Source organism: Schistocerca serialis, chromosome 4, assembly GCF_023864345.2.
Source record: "Schistocerca serialis cubense isolate TAMUIC-IGC-003099 chromosome 4, iqSchSeri2.2, whole genome shotgun sequence".
NCBI lineage: Eukaryota > Metazoa > Arthropoda > Insecta > Orthoptera > Acrididae > Schistocerca > Schistocerca serialis.
The window spans coordinates 753560644-753584860 of record NC_064641.1 but is presented as its reverse complement, the minus strand read 5'-3'; the positions used below and the strand labels follow the sequence as shown (position 1 = coordinate 753584860).

Below are 24217 nucleotides of genomic sequence, written 5' to 3'. Positions count from 1 at the left end.
ACTGCACGAGATAAATATTCAAACTGAAATGGTCTGATCTAAACTGTATGCTGTCTACTAGCACAAAATTAAAACTTTGTGGCGTGACAGAGTTTCTGGCGCCAGGAAAATTTACACTAGGAAGCCGCCCTACACAAGGATAATCACAAGACTTACACAAAAACAAAGCTACGATTAATTTTCTAGCCACTAGTCTATACAGTAAAATACACAAGTACAGTTCACTTCTTTGCAAAAGCACATGGAAAAAAAAAAAAAGACTAATTTAATTTACAGTTAATCAGACAAGTGCTGCTGCTGCTCTGCTGTATGTCCTCTCGTCTCAGTGGCTATTACGAATAAGTTCAAATTACTTATGGGAACACAGCCAGGCGATGCCTTTGACAGCCGCTGATATTTCGGCAGACGCAGGCCCCATCATTTGCAAGGCACAAATGGAACAAGAATGTGCTGAGCAAGGAAATTAAAACCTCGGTATGCAGAACATACACAGAAAGATAAAACACACACACACACACACACACACACACACACACACACACACACACACACACACACACACACACACACAAAGAAAGTGAGTGACTCTGTGTGTGTGTGTGTGTGTGTGTGTGTGTGTGTGTGTGTGGTGTGTGTGTGTGTGTGTGTGTGTGTGTGTGTGTGTGCGCGCGCGCGCGCATCTATTGTTGACAAAGGCTCCGAAAGCTTTAAGTGTGAAAATCTTTCTGCAGTGCCTATCTGTGACTCAGCGTCTATGCTATATGGTGAGTAGCAACTTTCCTTTTCTTATATTGCAACAGTAAATATTAATAACTAATGGAAGAGGAAGCATTAACTCTTTCCCTCTATTGTTTGACCAGAGAGAGAGCAGGATTCCAAGAAGAATTTAACCAAAAACATCCACGTCTATTTCTAAGAAACAATAGTAACTAGATTCATAATGTTGTATTTCCTCTCTTTTTTATACAGACACTAGTTAATTTAGTTTCGACTGCTTCCTTAATGACAGTATTCCAATAATTCCTCAGACCTTCAAGGTCATCATTCAGCACCTTGAGGTGTTGGGTATTCTGCTGAATATCAGTGCCATTCTGGCACAATACTTTGACAACATGAGCCTTTATGTTCATCAGGTACTACCTGAAACTGATCATCATGTGGAACAGACCCAGTATTTGTACCTATACTCTTCACCCTCCATCATCATTTCCAATGTTCCCTCTTCAGTCTGGAGCACCTGATTGTGGACTTGTGTTCTGTTTTCAGTTTGCTGCAGTTCCAGGTGTTCTCTCCGTGGTCCACTCCCACTAGAAAGATTCTTAAGCATTACCTCTTTGGTGTGGTGCACAAGCCCAAGCGCTTGTGTCTCATTTTTGGTCACATTCCCCCATCTGCATGCTCACATTTCATTCTCAATCTGGTGCAATTCTGGATGTTTCCTTTGTGGTCCTCTCCCACTAGTAGCACCCTGCGACTTTCCACCTTCAGTACAGTGCACCTGGTGCTCTACATCGGAGGTTCATTTCCCATATCCACACTCTCAGTTCTTCTTTTTGTGGAGTTCTGCAGCTGTCCCTGTTGCATTTTCAGTCACTCCTGTGCAGGAATCAAGGCTCTAATGAGTTGGTACCCAGTATCTCAATTCATGAGGTTTCCCATCACCTTCATGTCTGTAGACTCTCATATAACACTGTCTCAGTATCTGGGAGTCTATACCGGAGTCCTCGTTTCACCACAGTTCATGGAATGATTGAGCTCCAGACAGTGCTTGGCAATGGCTGATTTAGTTGCTGTCTTAGTCATGGGTGCCTCTAATGTTCTGAACACTGTCCTATTTGTTTGGCCAATGTATGGCATGCCACACTGGCAAAATATACAGGGTGTTTATAAATGAATATGGGGGTTCTAATGCTTTATAATATCTATTACATTAAACTTACAGTTATAAATGATATGTCAAATGAAAGAGCAACTCAAACAGTTTTGTTTGTATACCTGTGCACAATGGGAAGAGTATGGAATGAGAAAGAGCGACTGAAAAACATGTTGAACGAGTGCGAATCTTTCATGCTTAGCCTCAGGAAATATCACCGCAGAAAGTTTATGGGCCTTTCTTTTTCAGTGAATCAACTGTAACTAATGTTTCTTATCTTTATGTTCTACAGCTATGGCCCGTGCTTCAATGGGAAGAAGCTGAACAACACATCTTTAATTGGGGGCAAGATGGTGCACCACCTCACTTCCATAACTCAGTACCCAACTGGTTAAACGATGTTGTATCCGACTGGTGGATTGGGCGCAAGGGGCCAGTTGACACAGCATTTTATGCTTGACCTCCACGTTCACACACAATCTGACTCAATCATATGTATGTGCCTCCGATTCTAGCTGATCTATCTGACTTTAGAGACAGTGTTATTGCAACAGTTACTCGTAACACATTGATCAAGGTTTTGGAACAACTCGCCTATCGGCTCGATGTGTGATCGGTGTTCATACTGAATAATTGTAAGAAAAACTGTTTGAGTTGCTCTTTCATTTGACATATCATTTATAACTGTAAGTTTAATATAATAAATATTATAAACCGTTAAACCACTGATATTCATTTATAAACACCCTGTATTATAATTTCATGGTTTTTGTAGTCCTAGGTCATCTTTCACATTTTTCAGTAGTGCTTTTGTTTTGGTACGTGGACAGAAAACACAATTGATGTTGTGCTTCCTAAGAAGCCTGGTGATTTTGGCAGAAAAAAAATTAGGCATAGGGCAGGTATGTCACAATCTTTTCTCATCTTGTTTTACTTCTAGATCATGTGGTGGAAAGACTGGTTGAAGTGCCTTCTGAATCTGTTTGGTCATGTATGTATGCTTGCAGAACACCGATTGTAGATCTTCCATTTCTACTGCCAAACTATCTGGGTCTGACAAGATGTGTGCCCTGTGGACCAGTGTACCTTGTTGGACCAATGCCCTCCATGGTCCTCATGGTCTGACCAACCTATGACATTCCACAACTGCAAGGAAACTGTCTTACTCAAACCAAGTTTATTCTAAACAGGACCTAATCTAAGATGGTGATCAAAAAGCACATTTCACATCATATTTCCACAGAATGTGACCATTCCTGTTGGAAATGCTTCCTGCACTTTCCTGTAACCTTGTCATCAATCCAACAATTCACGGTGGTTGAGACAAAAGGTGCATCTAATCTGTCATTCACGATTCTGATGAAATGTGACTTGAAAACAGGCTAAATAAACTGACAAACTTTCAGAGTTGGAGATGATGTGGTCCCCTCTGAACAGAGGTATGAGGTACCCCTTCATCCTGAGCTGCATGGTGATGACTATCAGCCTCTAAATACAAATTGGTGTGAGTTGGCTACCTATAAATGGCATTTCCCAACACATCATCATTTCTCCTGACCAGGACATCAAGGAAGGCAAGGCAGCCATCCTTTTACACCTCCAGTGTGAAGCAAGAATGTTGATGAATAGAATTAAGGTGTACTAAAAACTTGTTTAAATCCTCACTTCCATAAGGCCAAATAACAAAAGTATTGTCTATATGTGTGAAAAAAACACAGGTTTCGATTGTGCCAACTCCAAGGCACATTCCTTGAACTCCTCCCTAAACAAATGGGCAATTCTAGGTTAAAAGGGGTCTCCATTACAATTCCATCTGTCTGTTCACTGTACTGGTCATAGAATGGAAAATAAGCAGAAATCAAAGATCAACAAATGTCATAAAAGATAAGGTAATTCAACATGAAAGCTAGCCTCAATTAACAATAATGAACCATACAGAGGAATGCCAATGAAGAGAGAGAGACCACATCACAATTCACTACAAAATCAGTCTTACAAATGCAGTACCTCTAATGGACTTCAGAAATCTTCCAATTCTTAATGTGATAAACAAACCGACCTACTAGTGCACTCAACAGAGTAGCAAGGTGTTTTGCTCTAAAGTATGTTGGAGCACCAAGAATTAAGACCTTGACAGGCTCCTGTGACAAGGAACTTTTCTTCTGGAGACTGTTAGTCTTTCTCTCAATACTTTTTTTCAGGACAGCATTGATCTTGCAATACACTGAAGCAGGTAGGAAATGCTTTTGAATATATCCTTGCTTGTCCAGCACAGTAATGTCTGTGGAATATAATATCAGGATCCACTCAGCAAATGTAAAGCAGAGGCTGTTATATTATTCTTGGGCAGACGTGCTCTAGTCAACACATATAACATGCTTCCCTCCTGACCTCCTTGGCAACATCAGTAGGTAATTTCAAAACAGTCTGTTTGACAGAACTTATAAAATCAACAACCGGTAAACTCTTGCGCATCAATGCAAAATTTAAAATATTCCCCAGCACTGATGAAGTTATGTCATGAAAGGCTCACCCCATAAGATTCATCACACAGTTGGTCTAGATGTAGTACTAGACTCCGAACCATGGAGATGTTCAAACTTCGGTGTATGCGGCACAATTACAGAATGAAATTCCTAGCCAGAATGCAACCAAGAAACACTGTATAGCCAATCCCAAGAAAAAGCCAAAATTTTCAAACCAATCATTAAACAAAAATGAAATAACTCTTTCACAAAAAACTTCAATAATGAGAGAGAATAATGGATGCTTTCACAAACAAGAGATAAACCAGTGTGTTGCTTGATGTGACTAGAGGCAGGAGAATTAATATGATGCCCAACTTAAGTTGGAACAATATTTTAATCTCAACAAGTTTGATGCTGCATACTGCAATCTCACTGTACTAGTGTGAAGTTTACTAAGAAAATACCAGTAGTGACACGTTTCCTCCCCACAGAGGTAAACAATGTGAAGCTTGAGTTTCTCCCAGCATAAAAATTGTCCAAATAGCTTATGAGAATGCAGTTGGGTGATATCTTGGACAACCACTGATACTTCAACAAGCACACACCCTGTTGCTTTTAGGGTACAAATGCAACAAGAAAGTCTAGTGCAAGGAAATTTAAAATCTTGTTACGCAGGGCGCACACACACACACACACACACACACACACACACACACACACACACACACACACACACACAAAAGCAAAAGTAACGAATGCCAGAAGTTACACATAGTGAATATTAATAACCAATGGATGAGGTAGTATCGACTCTTCTCCTCTGTTGTTTCACCAGAGAGGGAGAGCAGGATTCCATGTAAAATTTAAGCAAAGACCTCCATCCGTATTTATAATATCACTTGCTAATTTAATTTCAACTGCCTGCTTAATAACACTATCCCAATAGCTGGAAGAGCATCCCACCATCTATATTTTCTTGTATTCCATAGGATGACTGGTTGCAAGACTGTTATGCAATTGCAGGTTTGTTTGGTTGTTGCAAGTGGGTGTTTCAATAATTTTAATATGCAGGTCCTCCACAGTCCTGATGGTCTCACCAATATACAGCATGCCACAATTGCATGGAATACAATAGAAACCCACCACATGCAAACCAAGATCACCCTTTACAGATATTAAAAGGACCATAATCTCAGATAGAGGTCGAAAAACACATTTCACATCACATTTCTGTGGAGTATGGCCAATATTGTTGGAAACGCTCCCTGCACAATACAAAAAGCCCACTGAGTTTGGTGCCACCTCATTATTAGCTACATTCTCCCTATTCAGGGTTATTAGATAGTTAACCACATGTTTGGTCTGTCTTTCACTGTAGCTATTCTAATAAAAGTTGAATTCAAGTTGGGCTACTCAGCTGACAAACTTTCAGTGTCTGAGATGATGTGAATCCTGTGACCAAGGTACAAAGTACTCTTTCATACTTAACTGAATGGTGAAAACTACCAAACTATAAATACAAAATAGTGTGAGTTGGCTTCCCATAAAGGCATGTCCCAACTTTCCATTTACTTTCCTACTTACCAGATATGTAGATGATGCTTTTGTTGTTTGACCTCATGGAAGTGTGACTTTAATTGGCTTTTAATACATCTGAATTCTATCACCCAATTACTCGCTTCATGTCATGGTGGAGATTTAAGAGGATGGAAGAGTGACTTTAATTGGCTTTTAAGTACATCTGAATTGTATCCACTCTATTACTTGCCTCATGGTGGAGGTTTAGAAGGATGGCAGCCTTCTCTCTCTTGATGTGTTGGTCAGAAGAATGGGTGACGTTATGTTGGGGGATGCCATTTATAGGAAACCAACTCACACTGATTTGTGTTTACAGTTTTAAATGGGTACCTCATACCTCAGTTCACAGGGCACATGACATCTCAGACCCTGAAAGTTTGTCAGTTGAGTTAACCCACCTCAGAGTCATCTCTCATCAGAATGGTTATAGTGAATGACAAATCATATGCGCATTTCTCTTTCAACGAACTGTGAACTGAGCGAATAATGATGATAATGAGGTGGCACCACCAAAGTCTATGGCCTTTTTGCATTATGCAGGAAGGATTTCCAACAGTATTGGCCATATTCTGTGAAAATATGTTGTGAAATGTGTTTTGGGATTAGGGCCCTTTTAGGAGCCATAAAAGATGACCACTGTTTGCATTAGTGGTACGTCATACACCGGTCAGAAATTCAGGACTGTTGGAGGACCACACCATTGGCATAAGCAGCACACCCGTTTACAAAACCCAAGCAAATCTGCTATTGCAGAACATTGCCTCGGCACTGGTCAACCTATGGAATGTAACAACACAGAGAATCTGGGATACACTTCCAGCTATTGGGATAGTGTTATACATGATGCACTTGCAATTACACTCATGAGACTCCTGATAGAGATGGAGGTTCTTTTGCTTTAATTTTGCATGGAATCCTTCTCTCTCTCTCTCTCTCTCTCTCTCTCTCTCTCTCTCTCTCTCTCTCTCTCTGACCAATGAACAGAGAGAAATAGTTGAATCACCTCATCTGGTAGTTATTAATATTTATCACTGATAACTTCGGACTTTGGTCATCTTTGATTGAGTGGTGGTGCTAGCGTTTACAGAGTGTGAGTGTGTTTGTGTCTGTTTTATCTTTTCATGTGTGCTCTGCATACTGCGGTTTTAAATATCCTTGCAGATGCCGGCAGTTCTCAAGTTCCACTTTCCTTACTTCTACAAAGAGGAAATGCATTGTTGTTTCTGGGGGCTGTACAGATTCTGAAGTAGTAGAGTGAGAGTGCAATGTACATTATCATTCTTGTTTGGTATTGAGAACATAATGTTGTTCATACATGCCAAAGAAGTCATCATGTTAATTAATCATCTTGTCACCTGCTGCATAAAGCAAGCCAGTGGTTTATCTCTTGTTTGTGATAGGAACCATTACACTCACTGATTGCTGAAGTTTGTTTTCAGGGGATTACTTCTTCCTCATTTAATGATTGGTTCAAAAATTTTGGGATTTTCTTAGAGTGGGTGGACAGTGATCCTTGGTCACAAACTGATTGGGAATTTCATTCTGTAGCTGCCCAGCATTCAGCAAAGTTTGAATGTTTCCTTGGCCCAGAGTTTAATACTACAACTCTGCACTCTGTGATCAACCTCACAGAGAAGGCTTTTGATGACACAGCTGTATCCATGTTATGGAAAGCTTTAAATTTTGTACCAAAGCCCAGTTGTTTACCGCATGTTGACTTTATAAGTTCTGTTGAACAGGCTGTTTTTCAACTGCCTCCTGATGCTGTCAAGTAGGTTCAGAGAGAAGCATGCTGTGTCAACTAGGCAGATTCATGCAATAGTGATATTACAGCATCTGCTAAAAAGTGTTTAGAGAAAGCATAAAAACCCCCTGAACAAAAGTTTCTTGTCATAGTAGACTATCTAGAGTCTTAATTCTTACTATTCTGTCCCTGGCAGATAATATGGCCTTCCAAAGATCCACAAGGAAGGGGCTCCTCTTGGGTCTATTGCATGTAACATTGGTGCTCCAACATATGGCATAGCAAAACGCCATGCTGCTTTGCTAAGCCACTAATTAATCAGTGTATGCATCACCTTAGGATCTCAGTGGATTTCTTACATTGATTAGAAGGTTTGTATTCATATGGCTTTCATATATTAGTAAAAGCAGGTGTGGTCTCTCTTCTGTCTGATTCGTTTTTGTTAACTGAGGCTAGGTTTGGTGTTGAATTAGTGTACCTGTTATCACATCTGTTAGTCTATTGACTTCCACTTACTTTTTATTCAAAGACCAGCACTGTGAACAGACAGATGGAATTGGAATGGGGAGACTGTTGTACCTACTACTGGCAATTTGTTTATGGAAGAGTTCAAGGAATGTGCCTTGGCTGGCCCAGTGTGAAGGGAAACGTCGTATCTTGGTTCACAGGGGCCACATCATCTCTGAACCTGTAAGTTCGTCAATTGAGTTAGCCCATCCTGAAGTCACCTTTCATTAGAATGGTTATAGTGAATGACAGATCAAATGCACATTTCACTAGTGACCAACTGTGAATTTTGCAAGTGATGATAATAATGAGATGCAACCAAAGTCTATGGCCATTTCACTGTACATAGGAAGCATTTCCAATGGATTGGTCATACTCTGCAGGAACATGATGTGAAAGGCACTTTTCAATCACTATCTAAGATTAGGACCCTTTTAGGATCCATAAAGGATAATCTTCATTTGCATAAGGCAGGTATGTGTCATATTCCTTGCAACTGTGGAACATCATAAATTGGTCAGAATATCAGGACTGTGGGGGGGGGGGGGGGGGGGGGGGGGGGGGGGGGCTGTGCATTAATATGAATGTCACACCACCTACAGCCTCCAAGCAAATCTTCTATTGCAGAACATTGCCTTGGCACTGGTGAACCTAAGGAATACAACAACAAGGAGATTCTGGCTAGCATTTCCAGCTAATGGTATAGTATTACTAAGAAGATAGTTGGAATTAAATTAGCTAGTGACCATATACGAGGGCTGTTCAATAAAGAATGATCATAACTTTTTTTTTTGACAACGTACCTTTATTCATCCTCACAATTTCAATGGTCCTTCTCAAAGTAGTCTGCCATGAATGTGATGCACTTGTACCAGCATTTCTGCCCGTCTTTAAATACATGCTGGAAACAATTTTTTGAGAGATCCTTCAAAATTGCCTCCGCAGCCTTCACCACTGCTTCTGATGATTGATAATGCCTCCCACGAAGACGTTTCTTCATGTTAGGGAATAGAAAAAAGTCACATGGGGGCTAAAGCCGGACTGTAGGGAGTATGAGGGATGCACTTCACACTGATTTTTGCAAGATATTCAGCAACAACATTGGCTATATGTGGCCACATATTATCATGATGCAGTAACCAGCCTGCTTCACGGAAATGGACTTGCAAGTTTACAGAACATCCCTATAGTATTCTCCAGTTACTGATGTGTGTGCAGGTACAACATGCTGATAAACCATTCCATGAATATCAAAGAATGAGATGACCATAACTTTCTAGGCAGAAGAAATCACTTTTGCTTTTTTGAGAGTTGGTGATGAAGGAGATTTCCACACTTAGCTTTGCTGTTTGCTCTCTGGCTCAAAATGATGCAGCCAAGTTTCATCAGCAGTAATTACATTTGAAAGAAACTCCGGATCTTCCTCTAACATCAACTTCAACTGCACAAAGATCTGCATGCGAATGTCCTTTTGTTTGGGAATCAACGGTCTTGCAACCCATCATGCACAAACATGTGTCATGTATAATTTTTCTGTCGCCAACATGTGGGTGACACCCATTGAAATGTTCAATATTTCCGAAAGTGATCGTAAGGTAATTCGTCAATCCTCTCTGACAATGACAGCAGCAGTGTTGATATTTTTTTCTGTAAGATCAGTAACTGGAGCACCAGGTTCATCTTTCTTTGAAATTGGTTGTCTCCCCTCTTTAAACATTTTAAACCACCTTCAAGCTGCACTGTAGGGAAGAACAGACTCCCCATAGGCCTCCTGTAACATTGTATACACCTCAGCTGTAGATTTGTTGAGATGAATTTCAAAGCCGCATATGGTTCCTCTTGTGTTACCATCATTGCAGCGGTAGGTGATACTGAACATGTCTGACCTTGCCTGCCTCTCACAGGCGAGAACCAGGAATCCCAACAATGAAACTACTACGGCATGTTTGTTGCACATCAAGCTAACAGAATATCATAAGATTAAATGTCAGTGTGAGAAACTATGTTGTTCCACAATGAGATTTTCACTCTGCAACGGAGTGTGCGCTGATACGAAACTTCCTGGTGGATTAAAACTGTGTGCCTGACTGAGACTCGAACTCGGGACCTTTGCCTTTCACGGGCAAGTGCTCTACCATCTGAGCTACGAAGCACGACTCACGCCCGGTCCTCACAGCTTTACTTCTGCCAGTATCTCATCTCCTACCTTCCAAACTTTACAGAAGCTCTCCTGCGAAACTTGCAGACCTAGCACTCCTGAAAGAAAGGATACTGCGGAGACATGGCTTAGTCACAGCCTGGGGGATGTCACCAGAATGAGATTTTCACTCTGCAGCAGAGTGTGCGCTGATATGTAACTTTCTGGCAGATTAAAACTGTGTGCTTGACCGAGACTCGAACTCGGGACCTTTGCCTTTCGCGGGCAAGTGCTCTACCATCTGAGCTACCGAAGCACGACTCACGCCCGGTCCTCACAGCTTTACTTCTACCAGTATCTCGTCTCCTACCTTCTACAAGGTTCGCAGGAGAGCTTCTGTAAAGTTTGGAAGGTAGGAGACAAGATACTGGCAGAAGTAAAGATGTGAGGACCGGGCGTGAGTTGTGCTTCAGTAGCTCAGATGGTAGAGCACCTGCCTGCGAAAGGCAAAGGTCCCGAGTTCAAGTCTCGGTTGAGCACACAGTTTTAATCTGCCAGGAAGTTTCAACTATGTTGTTGTTGTTGTTGTTGTCTTCAGTCCTGAGACTGGTTTGATGCAGCTCTCTGTGCTACTCTATCCTGTGCAAGCTTCTTCATCTCCCAGTACCTACTGCAACCTATATCCATCTGAATCTGCTTAGTGTATTCATCTCTTGGTCTCCCTCTATGATTTTTACCCTCCACCCTGCCCTCCAGTACTAAATTGGTGGTCTTACCAACCGATCCCTTCTTCTAGTCCAGTTGTGCCACAAACTTCTCTTCTCCACAGTTCTATTCAGTACCTTCTCATTAGTTATGTGATCTACCCATCTGATCTTCAGCATTCTTCTGTAGCACCACATTTCGAAAGCTTCTATTCTCTTCTTGTCTAAACTATTTATCGTCCATGTTTCACTTCCATACATGGCTACACTCCATACAAGTACTTTCAGAAATGACTTCCTGACACTTAAATCTATACTCAATGTTAACAAATTTCTCTTCTTCAGAAACGCTTTCCTTGCCACTGTCAGTCTACATTTTATATCCCCTCTACTTCGACCATCATCAGTTATTTTGCTCCCCAAATAGCAATACTCCTTTACTACTTTAAGTGCCTCATTTCCTAATCTAATTCCCTCAGCATCACCCGACTTAATTCGACAACATTCCATTATCCTCGTTTTGCTTTTGTTGATGTTCATCTTATACCCTTCTTTCAAGACACTGTCCATTCTGTTCAACTGCTCTTCCAAGTCCTTTGCTGCCTCTGACAGAATTACAATGTCATCGCCGAACCTCAAAGTTTCTATTTCTTCTCCATGGATTTTAATAACTACTCCGAACTTTTCTTTTGTTTCCTTCACTGCTTGCTCAATATACAGATTGTATAGCATTGGGGAGAGGCCACAACCCTCTCTCACTCCCTTCCCAACCGCTGCTTCCCTTTCATGTCCCTCAACTCTTATAACTGCAATCTGGTTTCTGTACAAATTGTAAATAGCCTTTCGCTCCCTGTATTTTACCCCTGCCACCTTCAGAATTTGAAAGTGAGGATTCCAGTCAACATTGTCAAAAGCTTTCCCTAAATCTACAAATGCTAGAAGTGTAGATTTGCTTTTCCTTAATCTTTCTTCTAAGATAAGTCGTAGGGTCAATATTGCCTCATGTGTTACAACATTTCAACGGAATCCAAACTGATCTTCCCCGAGGTCGGCTTCTACCAGTTTTTCCATTCGTCTGTAAAGCATTCGTGTTAGTATTTTGCAGCTGTGACTTATTAAACTGATAATTTGGTAATATTCACATATGTCAACACCTGCTTTCTTTAGGATTGGGATTATTATATTCTTCTTGAAGTCTGAGGGAATTTCGCCTGTCACTCACATCTTGCTCACCAAATGGTAGAGTTTTGTCAGGACTGGCTCTCCTAAGGCTATCAGTAGTTCTAATGGAATGTTCTCTACTCCCGGGGCCTTGTTTCGACTCAGGTCTTTCAGTGCTCTATCAAACTCTTCACGCATTATCATATGTCCCATTTCATCTTCACCTACATCCTCTTCCATTTCCATAATATTGTCCTCCAGAACATCGCCCCTGTATAGACCCTCTATATACTCCTTCGACCTTTCTGCTTTCCCTTCTTTGCTTAGAATGGGTTTCCATCTGAGCTCTTGATATTCATGCAATTGGTTCTCTTTTCTCCAAAGGTCTCTTTAATTTTCCTGTAGGCAGTATCTATCTTACCCCTCGTGAAATAAGCCTCTACATCCTTACATTTGTCCTCTGGCCATCCCTGATTAGCCATTTTGCACTTCCTGTCGATCTTATTTTTGAGACGTTTGTATTCCTTTTTGCATGATTCATTTACTACATTTTTGTATTTTCTCCTTTCATCAATTAAATTCACTATCTCTTCTGTTACCCAATGATTTCTACTAGCCCTCGTCTTTTTACCTACTTGATCTCTGCTGCCCTCACTATTTCATCCCTCAAAGCTACCCATTCTTCTTCTACTGTATTTCTTTCCCCCATTCCTGTCAATTGTTCCCTTATGCTCTCCCTGAAACTCTGTACAAGCTCTGGTTCTTTCAGTTTATCCAGGTCCCATCTCCTTAAATCCCCACCTTTTTGCAGTTTCTTCAGTTTTAATCTACAATTCATAACCAATAGATTGTGAGAAACTATAACCATAAAAAAATTATGATCATTCTTTATTGAATAGCGCTCATATGTGTGTTGCATTTGTACCTTAAAAATGACAGTGTGTACACATGTCAAAATATTGACAATTGTCAAAAACATCATCCGGTTGTGTTCCCATTATTATTTACACATTTTACATGCCAAGAGAATCTCAAGAGTGAAACCATGAAGAACCTTGACACCAACAGGTTGCAAGGATGAAATTTGGCCACCAGGAAAGAGTCTTAGGATGCTTATTAAATAACAAGAAAACCATGGGCAAATTAATCCATGCATATGTTAACAGACCAAACGACTACCTCACTGTTTAGAAGTGCTTGATATTATGAATATTTAAAGATGATTTTAGTAACTTTTATTACATTTTCTTCATGAAACACAAAAATGAAGTCTATGATAGGCTTAAACTTTTGAATGAAGTTAAATTCAATGGAAATGTAATCTAAGAATTTAGATATGATGGAGACAAGGAATATAATAACAAGAAAATCACTGAATTACTCACAGGTAAGGGAACAGAATTACTGAATCCTCTACCCTATTGGTTCACTTGACCTGTATGAAAATTTGAAGGCATCAAGATTTTAGCACCTGTAGCTGTGTTTATCTAGACAAATAATTGCGTTCAGAATTTGATGACAAGGCTGTTTCTGGACAACTAATTGAACATGTAAGTGTCACGGCTGGATTTAGAGTTTGTATTTTCCTAAAAAAGAAATAATGGTGTAAAACATGAACTACATGTAATTTCTGTATTGATCATGCTGAACTGGACATGTCTTGAGAAAAATCCTGAAATCTGAAAAGGCGAAATGTGGTATCCAAAGCAGAAGATGGTAAATGTCACAGGCAGTCTGCTTCAGGATGAAGTCAAAATGAAGAAAAGTTCGATGCACTTGACTATAGAGGAAGATAGTAATCAAGTGAATGGAACAAATAAAGAGGTCGTCATAATTCCTGAAATCAGAAACTTCTGAATTTTCTGAAGAAGATAAACAGGGAAACAAAAGAGAATGAAGAAAATAATCAGCCTGGTTGGGAAGTGGTGAAGTAATGCTAGCAAAGCTTGTTGCCAAACAGATGTTCTGATGTGCTGCTTTCAAACAAGGAAAAAAATGGGTCAAGCAATTAGTGAAGAAATTTAACTGCTAAAGAGAAACAATATATGGGGGCTAGCCGAATGTCCTAATGACATCAAAATATTGCAGAATAACTCACTGGGTTTTATGTTGAAAAGTTGCAGCTAATGGAAATCTCGCTTTAAAGCTCTATTGGTAAAGCTGCTGGTAAAACAATTTGATATGAAGACAGTTTTTTTGAATGGAAAACTTGAAGATGCAGTGTATCTGGAACAACCACAAGGTTTTGAAGATAAACGAGCTCAAGTGAGTCTCTCGATAAAAAAGAAAGAAAGAAAGACTTCATGTAACAACTTAGTTGACTATGGCCTGATGTAGGCAATAGCCAAGAACAAATTACTATTTTTGTGAACATTTCACAATGTGAATTTGATATAAGAACAGGTACTCTTCACAGTTCCTTTGCCATAAAAGAATGCAATATCAAGAGGTATTGAATATGGCAGCTCAAGAGAAATACACAAAACAAATACTAGAAAGATCTTGAATGTCATAATCCAATATAATCTCAATTCCCATTCAGTAGGTAGTTAATTTCAAGTTCCATGGATTATTTATATAGGGTAATTAATAGTAATAATGTGGAATACGTCATTTTACATCCACATTACATGTTCATATCTAAGTCTGGCCAAATGCAGACCCCTGCCAAGTTTTTCCCTACTGATACAGATGTGAATTAGTAATTCCTACCAACCACCTTCTGTTTATTACATAAACAGAAGTTCCTGAATGGAAAGAGGGCGATCAAGAAGAAAATTTTTCAGTTCATTTTCAAATTTAAATTTTCTGTCTGTCGGACAAAATATGTATCACTGCACAAGTGAGCAAAAATTTTATTGTCACTTTTTTGTGCTAAAGACAACCCTAATGTGGAATAAGGAATGACATTTTTTCTTCTGATATTGTAATTATGTACACTGTCATTCCTTTTGAACTGTATTATGTTACTCACACCAAGCTTCATGAGCAAATAACTCTACTGTAAAGAAGTAGTCAAAATGACTAAGTCCTATATCAGTTGTCTAAAGGATGATAGTAGGTGAACACCACATGTTGTTCTTATGAGGTCTGTTCAAAAAATTCCAGAACTTCATCCATGAAATTTTTTCATGCTTACCTTTTACTTATTGTGCATAGTCTCCTTTGAAACACACTCCTTGACAACTGATACACCGCTCCCCAAGCCATTTCCATTTCTCAAAGCAATATTAGTACGCCTCTCGCTGGATCGCATGAAGCACCATCTGCAAATATTCTTTTATGTAGTCTCTCATTGCAGATATTCATCCTTTCAGCTTTGGTGGTGGTGGGGAGTCCTCAGCGATGAAGTCTGGAGAGTACAGAGGATGAGGCAGCACAGGGATTTCATTTTTTGTGTAATAGTCCTGCACCAACAGGGATGAATGTGCTGCTGCGTTATCATGATGCAAGAGACATGAATCGCCTCACCTCATTTCAGGCCGTTTCCCTCTCACATTTGATTTCAGGCATTTCAACATGTTCTGATAGTACCAACAATTAACAGTTTGTCTCTGTGGGATGAATTCATAATGAATAAATCCTTTAAAGTCATAGAAAACTACCAGCATGGATTTGACATTTGGCCTCAGGTGACGACCTTTTTTTGGTTTTGGAGAACCTTTCCCAACCCCTTGTGAAGACTAAAACAGTTATCAAAATCACAACCATAGACACATGTCTCATCACCAGTTATGAATCTCCTAAGGAACATTTTGTTCTCATTTCCACAATCCAAGAGCTCTTCAAAGATTGTGAGTCATGGGATGAACCTGGCGGCAACATGATGCATTCCAATATGCTGTGTCAAACATTATAGAACTGAAATGTTACATTCTTCTGCAGTCTCCAGTCTTCAATTGGCATGCACAGTTTCATTGATGTTCATGACATGAGAGTTGTTGGTAGATGTCAAAGGGCATCCTGAATGACGGTCATATTTAATTTCTGTCTGGCCATTTTTAAACTGTGTGAACCATTCATAACACTAAGTACGGTTTAAGCACTCATCACTGTAGGCTTCACGCATCTTTTGGTGTGTCTCTGTGTGTCTTATGTGTAAGTGCCTTTTTAATTGTGAATTGCGCCTGTCTGCAAGAGCATGTTGTCTTTTTTTCTTGAGTTTCATGCAAAATGTAATGCATACATGTTTCTCCTCTAACTCTGCCATCTCAAAATTTGCAAACTGTGCAACATAATGTTCTACTCAACGCAGCACTGGACAATAACTAACAGACATACAGCAATGAAACTTCTGGCAGTTACATATTAAACACAGACATGTGCAGGGATGCTAACCACATTTCGTTTCAACACACCATTGGTGCAAAATAACGCATGTTCTGGAATTTTTTGGACAGACTTTTTAAAGCATTGTTTTGAGCAATGAAAACTTTATTAAATAGGAATTACCATTTAACATTATTTCACATGAAATTATTGAATAAATATGAACAAAATATCTTAATTTAGTATTTGTGTCTCCCGAAGATTTGCAGTAATTTAAAGTTCTAATGTGGCTGAACTGGTCTGTTTCCAGAGAACAATTTTTTTTCCAGTTTAAATTCTAATCAATAAGGACACAGCTAACTTTTAGATTTTCACCTCTGCTATTATTTTCTCAGCATTTATTAAGGTCATCATTGCTGTTGTACCTATAGATGTACAGAACTGAATAAGTCGTCTCTTTTGAAACTGACAGCAAGAACATGGCAGAAAACCACTCAATAATACTTTTAAGAACATTATTTACCATTTATTCTTTTGCTACATGTATATTTGAGAAAATCAAACAATGGAAAATTCAGGTCGGAATACCAACAAGATGAAAAGGATAGAGCGCTACTCTTCACACAGAGGAGGCGTTGAGTCAGGTACAATTAAAAAGACTGATATGCATTTAAGCTTTCAGACAAAAAGGTCCTTCTTCCAAAATAGAAAACACAAACACCTTCACACAAGTACAACTCACACACATATAGTCATTGTCTCCAACCACTCAGTCAGGTCCCAGAAGCTGGAGACAGTGACCATGTGTGTGGGACCTGTAACTGTACAAGTGTGTGCGTTTTTTTCTATTTTGGAAAGAACTTTTTGTCTGAAAGCTTAAAAGGTTACCGGTCTTATTCATTGTGCCTGTCTGTGAGTTAATGCCTCCTCTATGGTTGAATAGCAATCTATCGTTTTCATATTGTTAACAATGTAGAAAAAGACAGATTGCTACTTACCATAAAGACAACATGCTCTTGCAGACAGGCGCAATTCACAATTAAAAAGGCACTTACACATAAGTTTTTGGCCTTAGCCTTTGCCAGAAAAAGAGAAACACACCATTCACTCACACAAGCAACCATATCTCATGCACACATGAGCACCAACAGATGGTGCTGGACAGCAAAACGTCAGTGACTGTGCATGACAATCATGTATAAAAGGAGCTTGGCCTCCCAGGTCCCCAGACCTCAGTCCATGCAATTATTGGCTTTCGGGTTACCTGAAGTTGCAAGTGTATTGTGATTGACCGACATCTCTAGGGATGCTGAAAGACAACATCCGACACCAATGCCTCACCATAACTCCGGACATGCTTTACAGTGCTGTTCACAATATTATTCCTCAACTACAGCTATTGTTGAGGGATGATGGTGGACATATTGAGCATTTCCTGTAAAGAACATCATCTTTGCTTTGTCTTACTTTGTTATGCTAATTAATGCTATTCTGATCAGATGAAGCGCCATCTGTTGGTCATTTTTTGAACTTTTGTATTTGTTTGGTTCTAATAAAACCCCATGTCATTCCAAGCATGGGTGTCAATTTGTATCTCTCTATCTACATTATTCCATGATTTATTCAGTTTTCAAATTTATACTGACTTTTTGATCACCCGGTAAGTTTAGATTGATTATAATACTAGGATTTTCTGCAAAAAGAACTATTTCTGCTTGTCACATATTAGATGGAAGATCATCCACATAGGTGAATAACAATAGTGGACCTAGGTAGTTTGAGCCTTTTGGAAGCTCACGATCTGGAAGCCACATGATATTATTTATTTTGATGACAGAGAAGTACATTTGACAATTTTTAGTAATGCTGATTTTGCTGGAGACAAGTCATCCAACGACAAGCACCGTGGCAAAATACTCTGGTGGTGCCAAAGAAGGAGCCAAAGAATTATTTTTTATTATATTACTTACTATCTGAATTACATATAATGCCAGAACAGCTTCCAACATTTTATGTTGACAATGTTGGTGTATTGAAGCCAGCAAAAAGTATTAATGATCATCAATAACCAAAACATATAGAACCCGACACTTCTTTATTTTTGAAGTATTTCTGAAGGGTGAAAATAAGTTGGAATATGTCGATGGAAAGAACAAGTTGACTAATCTTCTGATAAAATCATTTGAATGAGTTTGGTTTAATTTGCTGCATGTAGTGATTGGCAAGCAGAAAGTCAAGCAGTAAATTTTAATTTGTTTATTTGAGTATTTTTCTCATTTTTGAAGAAGTGTTTTAATAATAGGAAAAACTGTTAAGGATTCACTATAATCAGCATATTATTTCAATGATATTCTGAAATGTCTTTTGTTTTATAGAAACACTTTGCATGTAATTTCTTTGGTAGTGAATCTTTCAATGCTGCCATGGTCTTCAGTCTAAAGATTGGTTTTAAGTAGTTCTCCAAGCTAGTCTATCTTTTGCAAGCTACTTAATCTCTTTGTAACTACTGCAACAAAATTATTCATATCCCATGGGTAACTTGCTCTTAATTACAATTTTGCTGGTCAAACTTAGTATTATAACAACAATATATAAATAACAAAACAAAAAACTTTAAATCAATCACAGACAGAATACACTGTATGAGGTAAATGAGAAAAGTAACAAAGAAGCACTTACTTTTTCCATCATAAGTTCCCTGTTGTCTTTCTCTAAACAAGTTGTCTTTTCTAAAAGCTTCTTCTTTTCTGCCTCAAACTCTGACAGCTTGCTGATATATGATTGTTTGTACTCCTCCATAGATGACAGCATGTCCTGCAACAAGTTGTTGAGCAGCAGAAAATCATGCAAACCTTTCTTTAAAGCACAATTTTGGTAAACATTTTTGGAATACAGTGATCAATTGTTATATTTAGATTAAAGTTCAGTCTTGACCACGTTATGTCTGTTTTAATGAGTAACCGGTTTCGGTTTTTTCTATAAAACCATCATCAGACCCATTGGCTCCCTTGGGTTGATAGGTGGAGCTCTCCTTGCTGCTGCACAGCAGCAAGGAGAGCTCCACCTACCAACCCAAGGGAGCCAATGGGTCTGATGATGGTTTTATAGAAAAAACCGAAACCGGTTACTCATTAAAACAGACATAACGTGGTCAAGACTGAACTTTAATCTAAACTTTCTTTAAAGATCTAAAGATCCTACCCCTTCCCTGCATTTATATACTGGAAACAGTCACGCATGTTAAAAAAAGCATACTGAGAAAAGAAAACCTTTTTCCTCAAAACAAAAGTGTCCATGATTACAGTACCAGGTCAGACAGTGACATACACGTCAATCATTGTACCACCACATTATGCCAAAAAGGTGTATATCATGCAGGAACAAAACTTTACAACAGATTACCAAGACATATAAAATCTCTTACTGAACTACAAAGCTTTAAAAAGTCTGTGACATCCTACCTTCTGAAAAACTGCTACTATTCAGTCTCACAGTATCTTATGCAAGAAAAAATGTAATTTGTATCTTTAATTGTAGAAATAAGTTATAAATATACAGTATTTCAAAAATTTGTAATTATTAACTGTATAGATCCAATTTGTCATAAAAATTTATAAAATTTATGTTTGATATTTGAAAATCCAATAGCCAAAAAATGTTTTCTGTCCAATATCCTGTGTACAATATATGTACTTAAAAAGAGATTTATATGGACAAATAAATAAATAAAATCCAATCAATGTTATACAAACTTCCTCAGTTTTGTGAAGTTACAATTCATTAATGGCACTATGTGAATCATAATAACTGGCAAAAAATGCAACTTGTAACATTGTGTAAGGTTTTAAAGTGTCAAGAATGGAGGATTTCGATAACAAAGAGGAAAAGTTCATTCAAACAATAAATAAGATTAATGATAGGTCACGTTCATGTTCCTATCAGTTTATTCTCACTTCATACCAATACAATTTTGGTAAGGAAGAAGTAAAACACATAGCAAAGTCCCATAAATCACACACTTCCCTAACTATAGGTGCAACAATCCATAGCAGAGAATTTTTTTTCTCCTCTACATTTTTGATGTTGGACCAGGTGGAAAGTCAGAATTTGAGTTTATTGCAACGTGAACAGCTAATTTTTTTAAAATATTTGCCTCTTCATTTATCTTGAAATAGGAGATGTTGAACATACTGAAAAAGTTACCAGGAAGAATTACCATAATACTTATTGAAAGACACTAATATCTTCTGTCTTTTGTTTTGGCATTTGCCACAAGTTTTGGCATTTTCCAGGTGTCATTACAAAGTGCAAATGAATAACTGTAGTAATTCACTGTGATTTACATTATAAAGTAATGTCCACCAAAGAATTTAGTTTTAATTTAATCAAATGATCGTTGTAGTTGTCCAATATTAGCTTTAAAAGTATTCCCAAGATAGGGTAAGCACTGAATATTCACCTATTTTTGATAATTGCTTATAAGCCAGCATACCTGCAGCAGCAATTGAATAAAGAAAATAATAATAGAATTAACTAGTAACTTAATACATTATGGCAACAAGTGTCCTTTCATTCTGCTGTCAAGACATACAGAATTCCTGTGTCAGAAGCAAGGATGGGAAGTTAACAGATTAGTGATCATTAACCAGTTAATAGAGGGCTGATTTTCCTTCACCCTAATTAATTTGTATGTGATATAAAATGTTATGGAAGGTGCACTGAACTGAAAATACACTGGTTAGTTGGATCTGAAGAGGTAAGGGGCATGTGAAAAGAGAGAGAGAGAGAGAGAGAGAGAGAGAGAGAGAGAGAGAGAGACTATGACAGAGCCAAAAGATAAAGTGTGTCAAACAATTTGGAATCTAGTGGAGCACAATTGGCTGGCATCAGAGCAGTTTAAAAATAAAGAACATTGTAGTAGGAAAAAATGGATTAATCACTAATTTGGAAATAAAGGGAAATGGTGAAATTTAAAATTTATGAAAACATCAATGATACACAGATGTGTAAAGAAATTATGAATTGTAATAAGGAAATGCAAGGCATATTAAATATTTAAATATTTTTAAACTGGGGGAAAAATCAAAAAATTGTTAGAAAATTCAAAAGAACTTTGTTAAGTAAATTGAAGGATAAAGGTTAAATGTAAAGGAACTAATCAACAATGTAATATTTGCAGTTAATTTTTATGCGTTATGCTGTATCCTGCTACTAGTGCATTTGAGTGCGAGTGCAACAAGTACAGTGTCGCCATGCAGGCCCAGACCAATGAGGGAGGGGTGGGGTGGAAGGGGGGGGGGGGGGTCAAACTGGGGTATCTGCCCTGGGCAGCAATTTCAGGGGTCTTGAAGAAAAAACGTTGTTTCACAAAGTGCCTAGCATTCAATGCATGTTGGTCTATCGATTGCTGTTGCTGGGGCCTTCAGCCCAAACACTGGTTTCATGCAGCTCTCCCTGCTACTCTATCCTGTGCAAGCCTCTTCATCTCCGAGTACCTAATGCAACCTACAGCCTTCCAAATCTGCTTAGTGTATTCATCTCTTGGCCTCCCTCTACGATTTTTACCCTCCACACTTCCTCCAATACTAAACTGGTGATCCCTTGGTGCCTCAGAATGTGTCCTACCAACCGATCCCTTTTCCTAGTCAAATTGTGCCACAAATTCTTCTTCTCCCAATTTCAATTCAGCACCTCCTCATTAATTACATGATCTATCCATTTCATCTTCAGCATTCTTCTGTAGCACCAAATTTGAAAAGCTTCTATTCACCTCTTGTCTACACTGTTTATCGTCCACATTTCACTTCCATACATGGCTACACTTCATACAAATACTTTCAGAAAAGACTTCCTGACACTTAAATCTAAACTCAACATTAACAAATTTCTAACAATGGAAAATCCAGGATGGAATGTAACAATATTATGAAAAGGAAAGTTGCTACTCACCATATAGCAGAAATGCTGAGTCACTGATAGGCACAACAAAAAGACTATCACAAATAAGATTTTGGCCAACAAGGCCTACATCAAACACACACACACACACACACACACACACACACACACACACACTCACACACTCACACACTCTGTGTGTGTGTGTGTGTGTGTGTGTGTGTGTGTGTGTGTGTGTGTGTGTGTGTGTGTCTTGTCTATTTTCGACAAAGGCCTTGTTGGCTAAAAGCTTATTTGTGACAGTCTTTTTGTTGTGCCTATCTGCGACTCAGCATCTGGACTATATGGTAAGTAGCAACTCCCCTTTTCAAAATATTACTAACAAATTTCTCTTTTTCAGAAACGCCCTCCTTGCCTTCCCCAGTCTATATTATTTATATGATTTTGAGACACATCCCTACTGGTTTTGAACACATTCTAAGTTCATTTCTGAACAAATCATAAGTTGATTTTTGAATGTCTGCCTTGTGCACATGATGTCTCTGCCAGGGGCATCTAGAAATAAGAAACTTTCCCACAGGAAAAAGGGGACAGGACTATATGAGCAGAGCCGAATAAGCCTGAATGGGTGAATGCCAATCGCTTTTTCTTTATGTGGTTGGTTGGGTGTGTGAATGATCAGCATTGTTATAATTATTAGCAAAATCTACATATACTGACTACCAGAGTGGAAGTAAATGACTAACAGGAATAATAGGTAAGAAAGACTAATATGTAATCCTCTCAAAGTATCCAAGAAAATGATATTTTGAGAGAAATGTTTTGCCAGATTGCTACAATACTAAGGGTCAGTTGTACAGTCCCAGGCTAGCAGCCACTTAAGTTCTACTTTTGAAATACGGAAAATGCATTGTATGAACACGCAATAACGCGTAACTGGAGGACAAACACGGGATAACTAATCTGCTGATTCAGGCAGGGTTAGTGAAGTTAACTGGAGAATAAGATCTGAAAGTGACAGAATAGTTATAGAATTAGTAATGACAAGATTGTTTGTTAGAACGAGGAATGAGAAGAAATGGGGATATCACACAAATTATAGGTAAGAATATGATGATTCAAAATTTATATAAAAGTTTTGTACTACTACTTTTCAATCTCATGCTTGAGAAACTGAACATATGAATGAAATATGAAACTATTTCCTACCATAAAACTTTTTGCTTGTAGAAAGCCTATGAGGCATTTGATATTGGTACTTCATGGGTTATATTCTGTTGTGTTATTTATGTAAATGAGGTAGATAAAAGTGACCGTTTGTGTCAAAACAGTCTCCCTTATTTGCCTTGTGTTACAACTGCTGCAATATTAGAAAGGACTATTTCCTTTTATCTAGCAGATAGTGACAAAATAGATGTAATCAAATCAAGAAATAACACCAGTCTTGGGTACTATTTGTATTAACACCTTTTCCAGTTTTAGACAGTGACATTTTGATTTTTCACATAACAAAATATTTGACAAACTCTGATGAGGTAATAGATTCTTTTCACAGAAAGGAGAGCACGCCGTGTAAAGTTGCAGCAAGATTAGAGAGAGAAAAAAATGCTGGGACCTAAGGATTGGAGAAATATGTACTGTCTTGCTTATCTCAAGTCTTTACTGGTTTTATGTTTCCTATATTTATTTTTATGTCACGCACAAGAGAAAGTTATTAGTTGATAGGGAACAAAGAGTGCAAATTTTCTGAAGAGTTCTTATTGTCTGGGTTAGAAATAATGCCACCCAGTATTGATCGTGAGTTTTTTTAAAGGGGGTAAGATGTCAAACTGGCCGACTGGGAGAAGGAGAGGCACCACACGACATTTTAATTTCCAT

At 38.5% G+C, this 24217-nt stretch overlaps 1 protein-coding gene across 1 annotated transcript in view; it reads right to left on the bottom strand.

Moving 5' to 3' along the window:
- The window catches only part of LOC126474745 (uncharacterized), a 114263-nt gene extending 95011 nt beyond the window's left edge, over nucleotides 1–19252 (bottom strand). Inside the window, exon 1 of the mRNA XM_050102222.1 lies at nucleotides 19121–19252. Coding sequence (XP_049958179.1) covers nucleotides 19121–19252 — 132 coding nt within the window. The remainder of the gene's footprint in view (nucleotides 1–19120) is intronic.
- Between the last annotated feature and the right edge of the window lie 4965 nt (nucleotides 19253–24217).